Source organism: Chrysemys picta, chromosome 1 (assembly GCF_011386835.1).
Source record: "Chrysemys picta bellii isolate R12L10 chromosome 1, ASM1138683v2, whole genome shotgun sequence".
Taxonomy (NCBI): domain Eukaryota; kingdom Metazoa; phylum Chordata; order Testudines; family Emydidae; genus Chrysemys; species Chrysemys picta.
This window is the reverse complement of record NC_088791.1, coordinates 303,880,498-303,899,980: the sequence shown is the minus strand read 5'-3', so window position 1 is coordinate 303,899,980 and position 19,483 is coordinate 303,880,498. Positions and strand designations below refer to the sequence as shown.

At 41.9% G+C, this 19,483-nt stretch overlaps 1 protein-coding gene across 6 annotated transcripts in view; it reads right to left on the bottom strand.

The window, feature by feature from the left end:
- Positions 1-18,772, bottom strand: part of DCLK1 (doublecortin like kinase 1) — a 348,891-nt gene extending 330,119 nt beyond the window's left edge. The window contains exons 1-3 of one of the 6 annotated variants that reach the window (XM_005286604.5): positions 17,836-18,772; positions 13,869-14,257; positions 3,256-3,602 (exon numbers count right to left, since the gene is read on the bottom strand). In XM_005286604.5, coding sequence (XP_005286661.1) covers positions 3,256-3,602; positions 13,869-14,244 — 723 coding nt within the window. In that variant the 5' untranslated portion in view covers positions 14,245-14,257; positions 17,836-18,772. Of the gene's footprint in view, positions 1-3,255; positions 3,603-13,868; positions 14,258-14,835; positions 14,857-17,835 lie in introns of those variants that run through there. The other 5 variants (XM_005286601.5, XM_005286603.5, XM_005286602.5 and 2 more) reach the window with 5 other exon arrangements.
- Positions 18,773-19,483: the final 711 nt, after the last annotated feature.

Genomic DNA, 19,483 nt, shown 5'->3' with positions numbered 1-19,483 from the left:
CCAACACTAAGAGTATGTTGGACTCTTGTTAGAGACCTTTGTGGATGGGCAATTCATATGTGGTCCTTTCATAATCTGATGGGTTTTTAGAAAAGTCAAGGAAATACTGTGCATAAAGAATTTCTTTGTTGCTAAATTTCAGAAGAATAATCCTAAAAGAGCCTTACTCCCTTATCCTTATACAAAATTACTTTTTTGGCTCAAGGAGCTTTACAATTTTGCTGTTTTTTACATTAGTGATGGAAGATCTAATCACAGATTTGTTAGACTTAGCTGCATATTGAAGGGATAGTATAGAGTTTTCTAGATCCTTCCCAACAAGAACCACTAAAAGAAGTCTTCAGCTGTATGCACTACTGGAAACATTTTGGATTTACCATGGATTTCCTCCCAGTAATCATTCACAATGTGAGTTTAGCAATAAAGAAATCCATTATCATGCTCCTAATGCCATATGGGAGAACAGGATTTTGGCAGAGTAATGGAGCAGCAATTGCCTAGCAGAGAAGCAGGGGGGGGGGAAGAGGGGGGGAAAGGAGAAAGACGGACACAATAACTTCCCCTTACACAGAGGTGGCCAACAAGTTGTTCCTGATTCCCCTTTTTATTAGTCAAGTTGCTTTATCCACTCTGCAGACAGTCTGTTACAGACAGTGGGGCATAATTTCTTCCCCCCCTCTCCCCCCCCCCGCGCTTTCTACAAGGGTTAGGGAGTAGACGATACTACTTCAACAGAACAAAATAGATAGATAAGGGCATGTTTGTCAGGGCACCAGTTTCAAGGAGGCTCCAGTAGCCACAAGGTTTACTGGCTAAGAACTGGACGTAGAATCTCTCAGGAACACCATTGATTTGAATTCATCTCAGCTGTCACAGCTTGACAAGGAATCCAGCCAACCTGTGATATCACCACAGTTAGAAACATCCAAGTCTTCTTATGTCTGGCAGCTAGGCCAGTCCTATTTCAAACCTCTGATTGCAGAAGAAGGCACAAAGTATTCTAAGAAACAAGAGGAAAGAGTTTGACTAGGGTTCTGTTTGGTTTGTTGTTTGTGTTTCTGAAGGGTGTGGACTGTAGAAGAGAGTGGATATGAGGAGTCAAAGCACTTTCCTTGAAGCAAGTTTAAAAAATAAGCTGAAAAACTTTAAGTGAACTCATTACCAAGACAAGACACACTGGATTGATACCCCTGCATACTGCATTTCTCCATGTGCTACAAAACTCAGCATTTATATAATGTTTTATAAAGCACTCAGAGTGCTGTACAAACATTAATTGACCCTCACAACATCCCTGTGTGGGCAAGTATAATATTTTACAAAAGGGTATAACAGGCGGTATCAAGAGGTTAAGACACTTGCCTTGTGACCTTGACAAGAAGAATTCATCCATCAGTCTAGCTTCCACTTCTCAAAAAGGTGAATTAACTACAGCAAAGGGAGAACAGTGTCTACACTGAAGCACTACAGCAGCTGTGTCACCATACCAGTTTACGAGTAGACATTCTTAAACTATGCTGCCTCATGTCACAAAACAAGTACACCATGGACAGCAGTTATGCTACATTCCTCACACATGTGCTTCAACTCTGAGGGACCACAGGGCAGGCTGAATGCCACGTACAGTCAGTCTTGGTCTTCTCTGCCAAGACTACCAGCAAATCAGTTGCAAGATGGATATTTCAGATGCGCACCCTTAAAAACTAGGAGCTGGACTTCGATCACCAACACAAGTGTCACATGTAGGTTATTAACCTGCAGATGGGAATGGCTTTTAGCCACTACTGACTTGGCCCTTATTTGAGGTAAAATATGGTTTCCCATTACCATTCCCTGAAGTCACCCTCTTTCTTACAGCTTCTCACTTCCACCATCCAACTTTTCCACTCTGTACTGTCTCACGGAGTTACCAACTTAAGAAAAAAAGGTGCTAATCATTCTACATGAAGTGTTTCTACTGTACATTGGACTTTTGGAGATGGCAATGAAGTTGTGCTGTTCCTCAACATCTACTTATATTGTAAACTGGACGGCTTCTCAAGATAGAAATCTTCTCAGGCAGTCTCGTCTCCCACAATCCTGTCAGCTACAGGCATGCTTACATGAAAAATATTTGGACACTAATTATTGCAAGAGAGAGGGAGACTTTAAATGCAATGTTTTTTTCTGCTTCATTTTATCTCTACATTTTGTATCTGTGCTATTTCCTCAGGGTAAGAGTTAACATTTGTAAAATACCATATCTCCCCTTGTTTACCTGCAGCCATCGTTGCTCTAATTGATTCAGGTCACACTGTAGTTTGCCTCTGTCCTCCTGTGAGTTTATTACCTCTTCAATATTTTAAGATTAAATTTACATCAAAAGAAAAAAAAAAAAAACCCAATAGGGCACATTACACAGAAGAGAGTGGTCATTTATATTTTCTTGGTCAAAAAAAGCATCTAGAACTTGAACAGCGTTTTGATCGGGCTACATTTAGCAATTGCTTGAATATATACGGTTTCAGAATGATGAAGAAGCAGCACTTTGGACCACCTGGAAGAGATTCGTTGACAAGTTTGGGCACCATGGATCAACAGGCCCCATATGTCGCTCTCTGTCTGAGGGAAAGTTCCCACCCACCTTTTTTGAGCTTGTAACCTCTTCTTTACAATAGGGTAGTTTAGACTGTGAAATTATGCTTCAAAAGTAAAAAAAAAGGTACATTTTATATGCAAATATATTACTGTTCAATACAATGCGATGTGTCCTCGGTTGAAATTACAGGCACTAAGAACAATGATTCATAATGCTGTTACAGAAAAGAAACAAAAAAGACAGGTTAAAGAAATGAGTTCAGCATACTTTAGTATCATGTCCTTCATTCTGGCTTTCTGACATATACATTTTCAAAGCCAGCATAGCAAATTTGATTTGTGGCAGATTAAGAGCTACAAACACGCATAAATAACCAGACCATTCCTTGAGGCAAAGTGGCAAACTGTTCCTGAAAAGAACTTTTACTAAAATTATGCTTTTTGTATTAAATCAGTATACCCAAACCTCAAACTTAAAAAATGTACACTAACCTTATTCAGGAGACCAGCAGTGAACACCAGACATGGAGTACCCATTGCAACAAAATTAACTAATTACCATATCAGTTACTAAAAGTGATGACAAGACTCACTGCCCTCTGCATTAATTTTTTTTTTGGGGGGGGGGGGGGAGGGAGAAGAGGGTTTTCTGGAGATTATTAGGATGAAATCTCTTACCTGTTTTCCATCCAGTGTGTACAGGCGTTTAACCACTCCCGAATCCAGCTTGATGGCATCAGTTATATCAGTAAGAACCTGTTCAAATGAATGTGCTGTCTTCTTATTAAGCAGAATCCGGACTGCTTTACGTGGTTTCACACCACTCCTGATGATGGTGACCAGTTTAGGCCTAATGAAATCCTTATTCTCTCTTGTATCTGAAGGACTTCCTTTGACAGTGGCAAGAGACGGCACCGTACGGGAAGTGGATGTTGTCTTAACATTCACTGACCAATTTGGGTTTACATTCTTCGTGTACTCCAGTTTTTTGAAAGGTTCTATTGAACCACACACATAGCTCTCCCCTGAAGGGGGGGTGGGGGGGGGAGGAGAAGGGAAAAAAAAAAAAAAAAGTGTCAGACCAATAAGTCAGACTAATGTAAAAAGACTTCTTACACAACATCATCCTATTCTTTATCTTCCCTGTATCAATCATGTCTTTTCTCTCCTCTCCATCCTCTCTGCTAAGACATTGCAGACCATAATATAGTCTTGAAAAGATGCACCTTGCCACCTACTCATAGCATAATATCAAGAAACTACATTTACACACTGGATTAAAGCAGCAGTTTTCTTATTTGCAAGTTCTCCAGACAGTTTTTTTAATATATACTTTGAATACTCCATTGCTGCTGTTTAATATAGATATGCAACAAGCAGAGTTTTCCAGCCCCCACAATAGATTCTTTGGAGTGGCCCTCTGATTTCATGTATTCAACAGGATTTTCAGAGGCTCACAGTGCTGTACACAAAACATAGGTCTCACATACTTTTGAAGTCACAGTACACAATAGTACTAGGAAAAATAATTTAGAAAGAATGATATTTTCCGTAAAATAAGGTTCTCAACACTTGAATTTAAAGTTATGTTAATTTCATAGTGAATAGTCAAAGGCTCATTTTTTTTAAACAAAGTTGAAACCTTAATTTAAACTAATAAGGAAAGAGTGAATTAAAATGACAGATCTCTCAGTGTTAAAACACTTCTGGCCCAAAAGTTACAAAGCTTAACCACAGTGTTAAACTGATTAAGGTCACTAGAAACATTTCCATTAAAAATACCATTACAATATTTTCTGTTTAGAATTAAACATTTCCCCTGAAGCACAATGTATCAGTGCATGAGCCAGAAATGATATTGGCTAGTGTACTCAGTGCTGAAACTGAACTGAGTGCAAGAGGTAAAACCAAGAGAATTCACACAAACAGAATGTAGATGTTTTCATTCTTCCAGTTTCAGTAGTTTAATGCATGTTAACATAATAAAACCCATGTGTTCGTACCTAAGCCCAAGATGCTTTGTGCTGTACAAGGGGGGGGAAAAAACCACTCCATGCCCCCATAACAGGAGATAGTACGAATCACTGGAAAAATCTAGGACAGCAACTGCAGGTTTCTGTTTGTGTGTTATTATTAGGGCCCTACCAAATTCACAGTCCATTTTGGTCAAATTCACGGTCATAGGATTTTAAGAGTCATAAATTTATGATTTCAGCTATTTAAATCTGAAATTTCACGGTATTGGAAATGTAGGAGTCTTGACCCAAAAATGAGTTGGGGGTGCAAGATTACTGTTGGGGGAGAGGGGGGTGCGGTACTGCTACCATTACTTCTGCGCTGAGCGGCAGCTGCTGACCAGAAGCCCAGCTCTGAAGGTAAAGCTGCTGCCACCAGCAGCACAGAAGTAAGGATGGCATGGTATGGCATTGCCACTCTTACTTCTGCGCTGCTGCTGGCAGGGTGCTGCCTTCAGAGCTGGGTGCCTGGCCAACAAGCCGCCACTCTCAGGCCGCTCAGCTCTGAAAGCAATGCAGAAGTAAGGGTGGCAATACCATGACCCCCCTAAAATAGACTTGCAACCTCTTTGCAGCTCCCTTTTGGGTCAGGACCCCCAATTTGAGAAATGCTGGTCTCCCCTGTGAAATCTGTATAGTATAGGGTAAAAAATAAATAAATAAATCACACAAAAGACCAGATTTCATGGTTCGTGATACATTTTTCATGGCCGCGAATTTGGTAGGATCCTAATTATTACAAACCAAAAGTTGGTGGACAACAAAGGAGAAATAAGCTTTTAGAAAGTAGTCAAATAAGGAGGAGAAGTTAATGATCTCTGGACCAAGCAGGATGTCATTCCATTCACATGGCTCAGCATGTAAAAAGGCATTGATATGAGAAGATATGCAAGGGTCAAGACTATCATCACTGGAGAAGTAGAGGGGCTGGGGACAAGAAGATCAGATAAGCAATAAGACCAGAGACCTATGCCAGGATGGATCTGTGTGTTGCCCAAAAGGTAACAATGAAAAGTTAAGCACTTGATGCAGCAAGCAAGGTGAAGCCAATGGAGGGACTCAAAAGGAGGAGGCAACAACGTCAGCAGAACAAATGAAGAAGATAATTTTAAAGGCCATTATGATGATACAATGAGAGTGTCAGAAAGGCCAGCAAGGAGGAAATTACAGATATCAAAATTAAAAAAAAAAAAATTGTAAGAAGGCTGGATTGTCCCTTTAAATTGGACAATAAAATGCCAGGATGGCAGGGGAAGGGAAACATTTAATCACATTTTATTCATGATGTAGATTCAAGTTTGCAATAACATTTCAAATGTCATTGCAAAGGCTAGGTGTTAAGAAATGACTGACCAAAATAACCCCATTTCTGCTACTTTTATGGGAGACAGAATTAAGCACTTCCTTTGCTACAAATATACATAGCTGGTAGCCTCAGAACAAAAGGGTTTAGCGATTAACTGTAGTAATGATCTAAGAGTGATCAAACAAGACATTCTCTTTTATCCGTGTCCCTGACCAATATTTTTAGCACTAACTGTTCCATTGTTGCAAGGTCAAACACTATATAAGTGCTCCCTCTTTGTGTAAAACACCTCATCCATAGATTTCAAGAATTTTAAAGTACAGCTATTAATATAATCAGAATTTCTTTTAAAGAGTGTTTATACAGACATATTTTATGCAATAAGTCAATACTGTATAGAATGGGTTTACTTTTGATATAGAGGAACTGGTGTCAAGGTATTTTAGGCCCTCTTACATTAACAAAACCACTTATTTCTGGGCATTCACAATCAATAGCAAAATAGTGTGTGTCTACTTAGGTTTATTAAAATAGTTTGCAGGCTTTTCTGACAGTTACAAGTTTACATTAAGACGGTGTTGTTGCAACACGGCAACTGACTGAGCAGTCACTGAATTAGAGGAATGCGGTCTAGAAAAAGTCATTTTAGAATGCTGTCATATTTCCAATGGGCAGGCTACCTCCATTCTGCATTTTGGTTTACAGCTAAATATCAAGCTGGTTACTTAAATATATTCTGGATTTTTACAGCTACTATTACCCCAAAAGATAGACCATTAATGTACCGAGCATGCAGGATTTTGCCCCCTTCCTCCCCCGAAAAAAAAAAAAAAAAAAGCTTTGAGTAGCCCATTCTGCATGATCTGCATAACTGGGTCCCTTCTGAATAGCAACAGATGAGTGAGCATGTCGCGGTGCGAATAAGTATTGACTCTTAGTTATAGCATTAGTAGCCATTTATTAAAAAAAAAAAAAAAAAAAACTAGAGTGAGAAAGCAGTCACTTGTTTTGTTGGCTTGTATGCCAGACTTTCTCCGGCAATTTTAGCTACCAGTTTTACTGCAGCATTGCACCAAACAGTGATATCATCCTTCTACTAAAGGTACGTTTTTCCTAAAGGGGAACAGCCTAGATTTCATCTGGTTCTAAATGCTTATGTAGATTTATATAACTTGCTCTACCTAAACTGGACTGTAATTTTAATGGCTTTTTGTTTGTTTTAAAGAGGAGGATGAAGACTAGATACACGTTATTTTTTTTAAGTAGTCTTAAAGTTGTGATGCAATAGGGTAAGTTTCCAATAGAGAATTACAAATATATCATCATTTACCATAGGACAACTTCAGGGAAGTCAGTTTGCAGCCGTGGGAGTCATATGTACATGTTCCCAAAGGCCTCTGAATTCAACATTTGAGAAGTGTTTTGTATTTGTCCTGTCCTAAGTAAACTACACCCTGATTTTATAGTGATGCATATATGCGAGTTTTTAAACACTGGGGCCCCAATTCAGGAAAGCATTTGTATCCAGGGAAGCACTTAAGCACATTTAACTTTCCTGAATCAGAACTCTAATTGACAGTGGTCAGAAAGTTCAAAGTGAAGACTAATCCTCCAACCTTAATTGCCTTTGTGATAAGACAAGCCAGTTACAATGCAAAGAGTGTTCACCTTGATTTTGTTTCCTACTCTAAAAATATCTTTTTTCCCTTAGAAGGTAGATTAAAGAGAAATAAAAAGAAACAAAACCCTTTCTGCGACTAACATGGAGTGCTGGAATTATGTCAGTGCTCATCAGGGATAGGATCCATAATCCAATGAGGAGATTCAGTATCTCTCTTCTACTCTATACTGGTAGCCACAGAACAAGAGAGTTATTTTCCTTAAGTATCAGAGGGATAGTCTGGATCTGTAAAAAGCAACAAATATGGCTAAGAGTCCTGTGGAACCTTAAAGACTAGCAGATGTATTGGAGCATAAGCTTTCATGGGTGAATGCCATGCATCTGGCGAAGTGGGTATTCACCCACAAAAGCTTACGCTCCAATACATCTGTTAGTCTATAAGGTGCCACAGGACTCTTTGTTGCATTTTCCTTAATGTTCACTCACAATTGCTATAAGGCAAGTGTAGACACAGCCGTAGACATTTAGCCACAGTTTAAATAAGAGCCTCAGGCTAAAGAAGAGGAAGCCCCTTAAATTGGGGCTTGGATAAGGTTGGGCTGGCTGCGATTCAGTCCGAACAAGACTGAAGTGATTTGTAGAAGGAGGAGGAAGGGGGAGACAGAGGTGTATGGAAGCAATCCAATCTTTCAATTTGGACTTTGTCAGTCAAAGCTCACAATCAGGGGGGGCTTGCTGGAATTTCAGGTGCTTCACCCTGTCCAGGTAGCAGCAGCAGTGGCCAGGACGCCCATTAATATCCATAAGGTCGCAGTCATTCTTTCCCCTTTTATGGGGGACCAGGACAGTGGTAATTTGGTAAGGCCCAACAGCAAATGACTACCGTAGAGGTAGAGCCTGGTCCTTTTCCTAGCCTGAGATACTGCAGAGGGTCTTAAAGGGGAGCTTCCTAGCCCTTGTGATCGGACAAGGCCAGAAGAGGGTAAATTAGCTGGTGGCTAAGTTATGTGAGTGGGAAAGGTTGATGGTTGCCTATCATGCAATTGCATGTTCACATCTGAGGAATGGGGAGTGGATATGATTACGGCTGCTATTGGGGATGGAACTGTTACCCATATGTGAAGCTAGCAGGGATTTTGAGGCACGGGTGGCAGTGGCAGCCAAACAAATTGCTAGTGCCTCTTGGCAGCAGGTGCCCAGTGCAAGTATTGATCAACAGGGGGTCTGGTTCCAGAATAAAACAGAATTGAAGGTGGATTAGGGGAAGGCATCTCCTAAAGAAGATGAGGAATGAGGCTGGATCTCCTAAAGTCTGGTACAGGGAGGAGACAGCTGCCTCTTGCCCATCCCCTTAGCCCTCATGTGCGGGGAAGGTGATTGAGTCCCAGGATAATTAGGTGGAGGAATGATGGTAGCCTTCCACCAGGTGGAATAGACTAGAAAGAAAGGATGACAACCAAACATCAAATGTTGCGGATGTTCAAAGTCCTGATTGCACAAACATTTACACATATGCTTAATTATACTCATGTGTGTAGTGCCACTGACGCCCACTGCACTATCTACAGATGCTTAGAATGCCACTGCAAAGATCACTTTCCTAGCCTGTTGCTTTGACCAGGTCACCTCTCTTTGAATCCCTCCATTTTATCCCCTTTCTTTCTCTCATCAAACATCAGCAATTTGTCTTCACTCTCAAGGCCTTCACAGCTCATCTCTCACTCGCTATTGAAGTGAGAGCTTCTGCTTCCAAGTAGCCCATGATGCCAGCCTCCATCATCCACTTACCAAACAAGCACCTTCCTTCTTTCTTCCACACTGTTCCCTGTGCTTGGGGGGAGATCCCTGCACAAAGCTACCTCATTACTCTCCTTCCAAACTCTCCTTTGAGGTAAGGCCTACCAAAAAGTTTCACAGCAATTAGGTCACTGGTGACCCGATACTTCTGCCTGCCATGTTGACCAATATTGTATCATTGTTTCCTTGTACTCCTCTGTCTGCATCCATCTGTTTTATACTTAGATTATAAGCTCTTTGGGCCAGGGACTGTCTTTTTGTTCTGTGTTGTACAGCGCCTAGCACAATGGGGTCCTGGTGAATGACTAGGGCTCATAGGCACTATGGGAATACAAATAAAATAAGCACAATCATGGCTATAGAGTTCATGGTTTATTTCTTTTTGGTAATTGGACTATTACCGCAAGAGCTAAGGTTGAGGAATATATAACCCCTGTTTTAAAGTTTTCATGCTTAATCCAATCTATTGTTGTTCTTAGTTAAGATGTACAGTAACAGTTCTTAAGGCTAGGAACTGCTAGTCCACCCTTCTCTTGGGTTCAATTAATATACTTCTATGAATCCCCAGGGTTTATATGGAACAGCAAGCGAAATTAATCATTTGCCAATTCCTGAGAGTTGTGTACAGAATAGATAACTTAGTCTTGCTACATCTCTATGATCAGGTAGTATTTGCAATATGTAGTTTCTTGATTTCATTTGTATCAGGAGAAATGAAAAAACTTCACCTTTTAGCACCCAACTCCATGTATAGTAAGTCAATGTTCAGAAGCTATTTACAACATTAGATTTGACAGCAGAAAGTAACTCTGAAAGCCATTACAGCCCTTCATTTGGCTGAGGTGAAAGGAGAAGGGAAGGTAGCAAATTATGGGGACATTAAAGATCTGTGCACCTTTCCTTAGCAAAACCAAGGGTATTTCCCATACTATGGGTCTTATTGCAAAAGGAATCTGAGTTGAATTTTTCAAAGTAGTCCAGATTTTAATTTAAATTAATGGAAGATGCATCTAAGATTCCTGAAGTGTTTTGGAAAAAAGAAAAAAAAAAAAAAAAAGAAAAAGAAATTTCACCTGACTGGTTGTTTCTGGAATTAGGCTTCCTGCATACCAACAAAGAACACTGCTGATGCAAAGCAGCCAATTTGCATCCTATTTGTTCCTTCGGGACTACCTCCCACACAGCTCCGTTATAGCCACATCCTTACAGCCAAGAGCGTCTCTCTCCAGAGCCTGTCAACACCTCTCATGAGTCATCCTAGGAAGACAGACAAAGTCCTCCCTCAGCCTACTCCTACGGAAAGGATGCAGCATTCTCCTCAGTGGAGAGGGAAGGATAAGAAAAGAAAGGACCCTGAATTTCAGAATGAACCATCACTAGTTACAGGGTTCGCACCTAAGGGCATGTCTACATTTACAGTGCAGCAGTGGCACTGTACTGGTACAGTTGCATTGCTGCAGTGCATGTGGTCAAGACGCTCTATGCAGACAGGAGAGAACTCTTCCATTGGCATTAACACCCCCCTCTCCCACCCCCCACCCACACACCCCGAGTGCCAGAAGCTAGGGTCAGTGGGAGAAGCTGCCACAAACATAGCACTGTGCACACTACCGCTTATACCAGCTTAACTTATGTCGCTCAATGGGATGGAATACTCACACCCCTGAGCGATGTAAGTCTTGCCAACATACGTGGCAGTGTAGACGTAGCCTCAGGAAGTCTCATCAAAAAATGTAACATCCATCAAAAAGAAAGGAAGATATCTGAATGAGAAAGATCTCATGAAGTTAGTACATATAGTGAGAGAGAATTAGTCTAATCATAAACACAAAGCAACATGTGACATTTCCTGAACAGGAATATAATTGGGGAGGTGGTAAAGCCAAGTGATTTTCCAGCTCTTTAAACAAAAAGCAACAGCTGCAAGCTAATTATTGCTGTTATAAACTAGCAAAGTCTGTTAAATTTGAAAAAAGAAAAAGAAAAATAAGAGGTTTAAATAAAAAACTCATTCCATTAACAGTCAGTGTGTGAATCTGTACTCTGCATTGTTCTGATTGGCTTGTAAATCTGTAAAGTATTCCATCTTGCAGTTTTATACAAGTACGTACATACAGCACCAGATCTCCAGAACAGACCAACTCTTTTTGGGTGGGGCAAACATGTAATTTTTAATTATACACAAGGATTTACTCCTTTCAATCCCACCAGTGGCACATAGAAATAGGAATATACATTTTAGATTTGAGCATTACACCAACACTCGGTGGACTGGCAGGCATGGGAAGAGAAGACATTCTGTTTGCCTGCCCCAAATTAACCAACTTTCTCTCTCAAAAATAAAAAAAGTAAAAAAAAAGTGGAGATTTTCACTTTAAACACTGGTATTCCATAATCAATAACATCTACATTATTTCACAGGTTGGCAATAACATATATTACTAGGTAAGTACATCAGCTGATCAGGTTAACATTTGCAAGGTAATTTAATTTTAATATACCCTCTGCATCATGTTCGCTGTCCTTGATAGCTGGCTTTTGCACAGGTTTTAGCTGCCAGCCAGTCAGCATTTATATTAGGGACATTTGCTTCCTGATGACTGCATCAGTAAATAGCATGAAGAGCTCAATTAATTATTTAAAGAAAAGAGAAGCATGGCCCTGGAATGGATAGCAATGGCTATTTCTTTCATTGCTCTCCTGGTAGTTACTCTCCTCCAACCTAATATAAATACTCCACGGGTCTACTATTGCTCCAATCCTACCTTAGAATCTGAAACCCTGAAACGAGTTATGGGCTTGAACCTGCAATCCCTTACTTATGAGAGTAGTCCCACTGACACTCAAGCACCCATCTTCCACTCAAGCACCTTTACACCGTCTTTCATTCTGCCTTCTACACAGGGAGGAGCTCTGTAAAAAAATTCCTCCTTCACCACTTTCAAACCCCTCCTTAAGACCTTTCTCTGTTGTGATGCCTACAGAAATCCCTTGATAATAGCTAAGTATTTTGTGTGCCGATGGGACTACTCGCATTAGTAACGGTTAATAGGTCAGGACCAAATTTGCAGGGTTACTCAAGGTATTTTTGTTTAAGAGTAGAATAGTACTAAAAAAAATTATTTTATATATATACTTTATATATATAAAACTTAAAGATATATCTTCGCCTATGTGGGTAGGAGGGAAGAAGAGTCCTCCATATATATGTGTGTGTGTGTGTGTATGTGTGTATATATATATATATATATACACACACATATATATGGAGGACTCTTCTTCCCTCCTACCCACATAGGCGAAGATATATCTTTAAGTTTTGCTAAAATACATTCACACAGTTAAGGCCACGGGCTGGGCTGACAGCAGGTCTCTCATGTTACTATGTTTGGGGATTAAATTATGTTTTATCCTTTCCTCTGTAAAGCTAGTACACTCCAGAACTATACCTGGAGCTCCATTCCACTTGACTAGGAAGAAAGTTAGACACTAGGTTTCCCTAGCACTAGGGAACAATGTGTATTCCACCACTGATGGGTTTGATATCACCACTGCATTGCAAGGAGAAATAAAATGGCAATTTATGGTTCAGACAATGGGCCCTGACTGAGCTGAAGAGTGATATTAGCCTTTATCACAGAGCCTACTTTTACTCCTGTTAAATAACTGGAGTACTCTCTAGTCACGAGGCAAGACATTTATTGGAGAGGAACAACTAGAGGTCTTCACTATGAAGTGAGAGAAATTCTTTAAACCCCATCAGTACTGGCCTTTAGTATCACTGAGGACATCTGCTGTTGTAACAAGTAGATAAATAAGGGTACCATTGGCTTCATCTAGTTTAGTTTACAACCCTTTGGCAAGGTTTTAACATGAAATTGGGACCTGTCAGAATAAGAGAGCTCTGAAATTTAGGAGGGCTACCATGAAGGGAGGAGAAAGGGATAAGGTCACCACTTTCAGAAAGGACTACAGAACCCATGGTCCTGAAAGGAGACAAATAGCTTCCTCCTAAGTGCAAGTAGACAGCATATGCTTTTCAAGCTATGATTGAGATGTACATTCTCTCCCATGGGAAAAGAAAAGCCTATGTGATAATTTGAGGCTTGGTCTACACTAAACCCCCAAATCGAACTAAGGTATGCAACTTCAGCTACGTTATTCACGTAGCTGAAGTCGACGTACCTTAGTTCGAACTTACCGCGGTCCAGACCCGGCAGGCAGGCTCCCCCATTGATTCTGCGTACTCCTCGTGGTGAGCAGGATTACCGGAGTCGACGGGGAGCACTTCTGAGTTCGATTTATCGCGTCCAGACAAGACACGATAAATCGAACCCAGAAGTTCGATTGCCTGCCGCCGAACCAGCGCGTAAGTATAGACAAGCCCTGAGTCACAATACTATAACTTTCCACAAATATGAGGAGTACAGTCATGAAGACGCTCTAGCATATTTGAAATATTAGGCATGCATATATATGCAAATATAACAGTGGTAAAGTAAAGTAGTGATACAGACAGGAACTTTACACCCTGCCTCTCTTAAATATTCACCTTCCACTAGCTGGTCCAAGGTGGAAATCTTCTTGGCACCATCAATGGTGTAGATTGTTCTCACTCCCTGGGGCAGATTCACATTATCAGACAGAGTTCGGGTCAGATCAGCCAACAGGGCCTCAAAAGATCTAAACCGGTCGGGGGAGATGGCATAGACAATCCCTTTGAAATACCGGTCTCCGTTGCGATAGAAACGAACTTTCTTGGCTTTTTTCTCAGAACTGAGGGTTTGTAGAGTGCGGGTTCGGTAAAAGCTGCAGTGGGCACTGTGGGTAGGGCTAGGCAGACCATTTACCCGTGACCCTCTGCCATATCGCTGTGCTTTATCACGCTCATCAAAGTGTTCCAGCTCCATGTCTCTTCCAAAGGACATCTTTGATGTAAATCTGGGGTGAGAAAGAGAAAGAATTCAATGGATAAAGTATTTTTAGAACTCTGTTTAGAACTCATAAGAATTCAGTGTACAAATAAAACACTATAGGAGGCTCTCCTGTAGAGTGATCAAGATTAGTCAATTAAACCCTGCATCTCAATCTTGCATCTGAAGAAGTGAGGTTCTTACCCACGAAAGCTTATGCTCCCAATACTTCTGTTAGTCTTAAAGGTGCCACAGGACCCTCTGTTGCTTTTTACAGATTCAGACTAACACGGCTACCCCTCTGACAATTAAACCCTGCTACATTTTTTTAAAACCCTAACCATACAGCACGTTGAAAAAAACATGTTCACCAGAAAGTAGACTCTGTAACCTAGCTGCCATTTTTATACTATACCAAGAAGCAACCATCACCACTGCACAAAAAAAGGTTTAGATCAAAAACTAAGGAGAGACACGATGCCTATGTGACATGAATATATGGTACAAAGTTGAGCTAGTGGGAAGAAGTGCAGCTGAACTGGTTTTCGCTAGTCTTGCATCCAAGTGAATCTTCCAATCCTATTAAAAGTGACACAACCAACTCACTCATGCTCTCAGCATTGCTCATTCCAAGTCTGACCACAAAAATTGCCACTTAGTGGATTATATTTACTGACAGCCAATGTGTGACAACCAATTAAGAACATTTCAGAGGAAGCAGTCATGTGGGTTGGCAATAGAAATCAGGACTATTAATACAAGTGAGTTGGCTGTATTGGTCATTTTCACAGATGACAAAGTCTTGCTCCAGACAGCCATTACATCTTACCTCACCCCATGTTCTACACTAGACTGATTGGAGTTAACACCACTCCCAAACCTTTAGCACACACACTGAACAGGTGGAGGCACTCAATTACTACAGAACAGACAGACATGGTTAGTAGGAGCTCCTGAAACTAACATCATCCACTGAGCAAACTATCTTACAGAATATACAATAAAGGAGCAAAGCAGTAAATATCCTTTACCAGTGTTCAGAATTTGTCATCCCGGATAGTTTTTCCTGGTGAAAAATCTGTAACTCCAATTGGTATAAATCACTGACTGATTGATGACTTGAGAAACATTAAATGAATTAGCAACTGATGCCAGACACCTGAGACAACCACAAATAAGGCTCCAGGATGACTGGGTTCTTAATTGAATGTTTCCAACTTTTTAATATAGCACATACCGTGAAGATCTAAGCCATTTTATTTATATGTAAGGGAATGTGTAGCACTCACTTCCCTTTTTCAAGGTATGTGTATTTAAAAAAATCCTGAACTAATCTTGTGAAAAACATAAAACATATGTTACTACAACTGTTATGTCAGTCTTCATCTCTATATAAATAAATCCTTCAATTTTGTTTTGTTTGTTATTTTAAACAAATAGACTAGTCTCATTTAGTTTTAAGAGCCACCTAGATTTGTCTGCAGAACAGCAAAGCACAGTACATTTATTTATAGCACAGATTCACAGACCTAATTTAGAAGGGCACTCTCTCACTGATTTCCAATAAAAAGGGGGAAGAAGAAGAAAAAAAAAAAAAAGAGAGAGAGACCCAGCTTCATTACCACTAATCATTAAATGACAGTTACAAAACAAATCAATAACAGAGAAATAGTTCAATATGACAGAGAGATGGACTGATACCATTTTGTTTATACAGGTATATGTTAAAGTGAATAGTGTGCCACAGTGCCCAACTCTCAAGCATGTGAGTAGTCCCTCCCAAATTCATAGGACTATTCACATGCTTAAACTAAACATGTACAAAAGCCAATGCAAGATCAGGATCTTCGTGGAGGTTATTTATTCCAATTTAGTGAGAACTTGACTCATTTTATTATCCAAACATGGGATCCTGGGTATATTTACATACTTTGCCTTGTATCTGCATATGAAGATTTGCTGTACTAAAAAAAAAAAAAAAAAAAAAAAAAAAAACACCCCACACACCCAGCCACCCTTCCTCCCCCCACCCCTGGAAAACACCTTTCTAGGCCAACCCCTGCCCCCACCCTGACAAAACTTCATTTCAAAGAAAAGAACAGTTCTCTCTGGACCAGCACTTCACGGTCACATTATTTAAAGGGGCATTGTCAGGTCAATATAGGCCCAAGATTAACACCATGTTTCAATGTGTGGGGGGTTTTATAGTTATTATTCCAATAAAGCCATTTATTGGGATGTAAACATTCCCTTGCAATCCAAAGACCGCACTTTGGAAGTGAAACTGATGAGAACAAAAAAACAACCCAAAACCCCCCAATGTCTACTGTGGTTTCATTATCCAAACCAAGTCAAATTAAAGAAAAAAGAAAAAACACACCTTCCCTGTAAAAGAAACATCTCAAAATGTTCATTTTTAGTAATCTTAGGTCTTACTAAGAGATGATATGAGGAATGATCCATACTACTTTCACAAATGATTTTTGCCTCCAATTAAACCCCTTTAAAAGGGAAATAAGATTCTCCCTAGAACAATGTGCTCCTGCCATTCACACTCCAGTGTGTTCACATCAGAAGACCAGACTAAGCCAATGAAATTCTAGACAATTATTTGATCAGATGTTACTATATAAAAGGCACAGGCCCCACAGTTCATACCACACACATCTATTAGAGGCAGATACAGAGGTGAGTACACACACACACAGAGTAGGTGTGAGTGGGTTATTACATAAAACAATCACTCAGACCCAAATACATACACTGATAAAATAAAGATTATTGAATAAAGACTGAAACAGCGTGGATTTTCTAACAATTTCCTCAATTCAATCTGATGTAGGTCATAATGGTTTCAAAAAAGATTTATTCTTCTGGGGTGGCACAAAACGTGTTTGAAATGCAACTAAGCCAGCTGAACCCTCTATTCACGGGCCATATTGTGCCATCAGTTTTTAAACAGGAAGCTCTGCTTAAAAACTGATGGCATGATTTGGCCCCATGCTAAGAGAGAAAAATACATTTTCCTTAACTGTCTGCACGTTTTCAACACTGCAGGTATAATTACATAATTGGCTTCTCCAAAATCAGAGAGAAAAATCGCCAGAGCAAAGCAGCAAGGTGCACTATAAATGAACAAAATGGAATTTAAAGCAGAATATAGAGTCGGTGAATACTTAGTTAGCCACCTCTTAAAAAAAGAGAGAGAAAAAAAAGCGGAGCATGGTATTCATATAGCTGGTTTGCTCCACAGCAGAATCTGCCACCCAATGTCAGACCATTTCTCAAACAGAGAGAGGATCCTCCTCACAATCTCTACCACACAGCCAAAAAAAAAAAAAAAGGGGGGGGGGGAGGCAAACTACGCAGCACCAACTACAGCAAGGGAAAGCGGGAGCAACATAGAGCCTAGCCACCATCCTGCCCTCAAATTCAGCTACCCCCCAAAAGCGGAGACCCAGACAAAAGGGGCAGGTGCACACACGCAGTAGGGTGGCTAGAAATGTACATTACAGCGTTCCGGGAAAAGCTTGGCGGGGCTCACCCCAGCACTAGCCGGCATGGAAATTGTAAGAGGAACCGCCTTTGGTAGATTAAAACACTTACCTATTTCTTGGGGGCTGGGGGGTTGGAAGCGCCTTTGCCCCAAACCTAAGTAGGCAGGTTGTGAAGGGGGTGCTGGGTTTCAGCTGAAAGCGCTCCGATCAACAACTCCCCCGCCCTACCACCCTGCTTTGATTGCAACTGTGGTCGCAGAGAGCAGCTTGGATGCCTTTTGTTATATGTCTTCTGGCCCCCCGGCTGGCCGGTGCTGCTGGTGAGGCTGGGCGGCAGCTGCTTCGCCTTTCTTCTACTGTCTGCTGGTGATTGCGGCGATTTGCATTAGCCCGTCCCTCATTGAGATGCTGCTCTTCGCACCAGCCTCTCGCCGGCTCTCTCTCTCCAGAGGGCGGCGCCGCCACAACCTCCCTCCCGGCGCCGGGGGGAATAATGCACTCAGCCGCTCCGGGCCGCCTACCCCGCCGGGCTCTTCTCCTGTGCCCGCCTTGGCGCCCTGTCCTCCTGCCTAGGTGGGGCGGAGGAGAAAGGGGCGCTGCTTCTCTTCGTTAGTGCCTCTCGTGTGAATCCGAGGGGGCAGAGGCCCCTACTGGGAAAGTCAGTCAAAACGTGAGGTGGCCCCAGCCCAGTTATTTTGCACTGCCCCGCAAATCCCTGTCGGTGCACAGCGCGGGTCAGGGGCAGCTGCTGTGGTGCGTGCTTCACTGTTCGGAGCCGAAGCAGCATGCGTGCCCGCGCTCTGCTGGGCATCACTTTCTGCTGATGGCAAAATATAGGGTAGCTGGCTAAGCATGCACCCAAGCTTCAACCCAGTCCTACCTTAGGTGTGTGCGGTGCTGGTTGGCATGTTGTTAACCAGACTATCCACTCTCTCATCGTGCATGTCTGTGTATTATGGAAATATCCTACTCTATTGCCTGCATAGTGTGAAAAAGTTCCCCTCACCCTTTTCCACCCTGCCTTATGTATTAGCACAGCACAAGACAGATCCTAACATATTTACCTAAAGGCTCATCTACACTATGGCTGAGATTTTCAATACTGTATGAGAGATTTCCAAGCCAAATCTCCTTCAAATTAATGGACATTGGGCATGCAAATTCCCTGGGTAGCAGGGGTGGTGACCTATATGGGCCCATGCTGCCCGTACTCCACCAATGTTCAGGGCCAGGTCTCTCCCCCAGCCCTGCCTACCACCCCCGCACGCTTCCTCTGAGCATCCCTGGGCAGCGGGAAGCTGCCCCCTGCACCTCCATGCTGCGCTCTGCTCTGCCAGCTCCTGCCATCAACTGCTGCCACAGAGTCCTAGCACCTCTTAACCACTAGCGCCAGGGCAGGCTGACCCTGACTCCATCCTTCTGTCTCGGACGGACCTTTCCCTTTTCCGGCAGGACCCTCCACCAGCACAGTCACTGCTCCTGCCCCATGCTGGGCAAGGGGCAGTCCCATCCTCCACTCCAGTGAGGGGCAGCAGCAGGGGAGGAGGTGCACACGTAATGGCAGCCCCCCACTCCACACCCACCACAGGGGAGGTGAGGGGGCTTCCTAGACCTGAGAGGCACCTTAGGAGCACATGCAATGACAGTGGTGTGAAGTGAGTGTGTTGCCAGGGAGGAGAGAGCTGTGAGGGAGAGCTAGGGGCAGCCTGCCTGAACCCCAAACTCCTCATCCCCGACCCCACCCCACCCCACAGCCC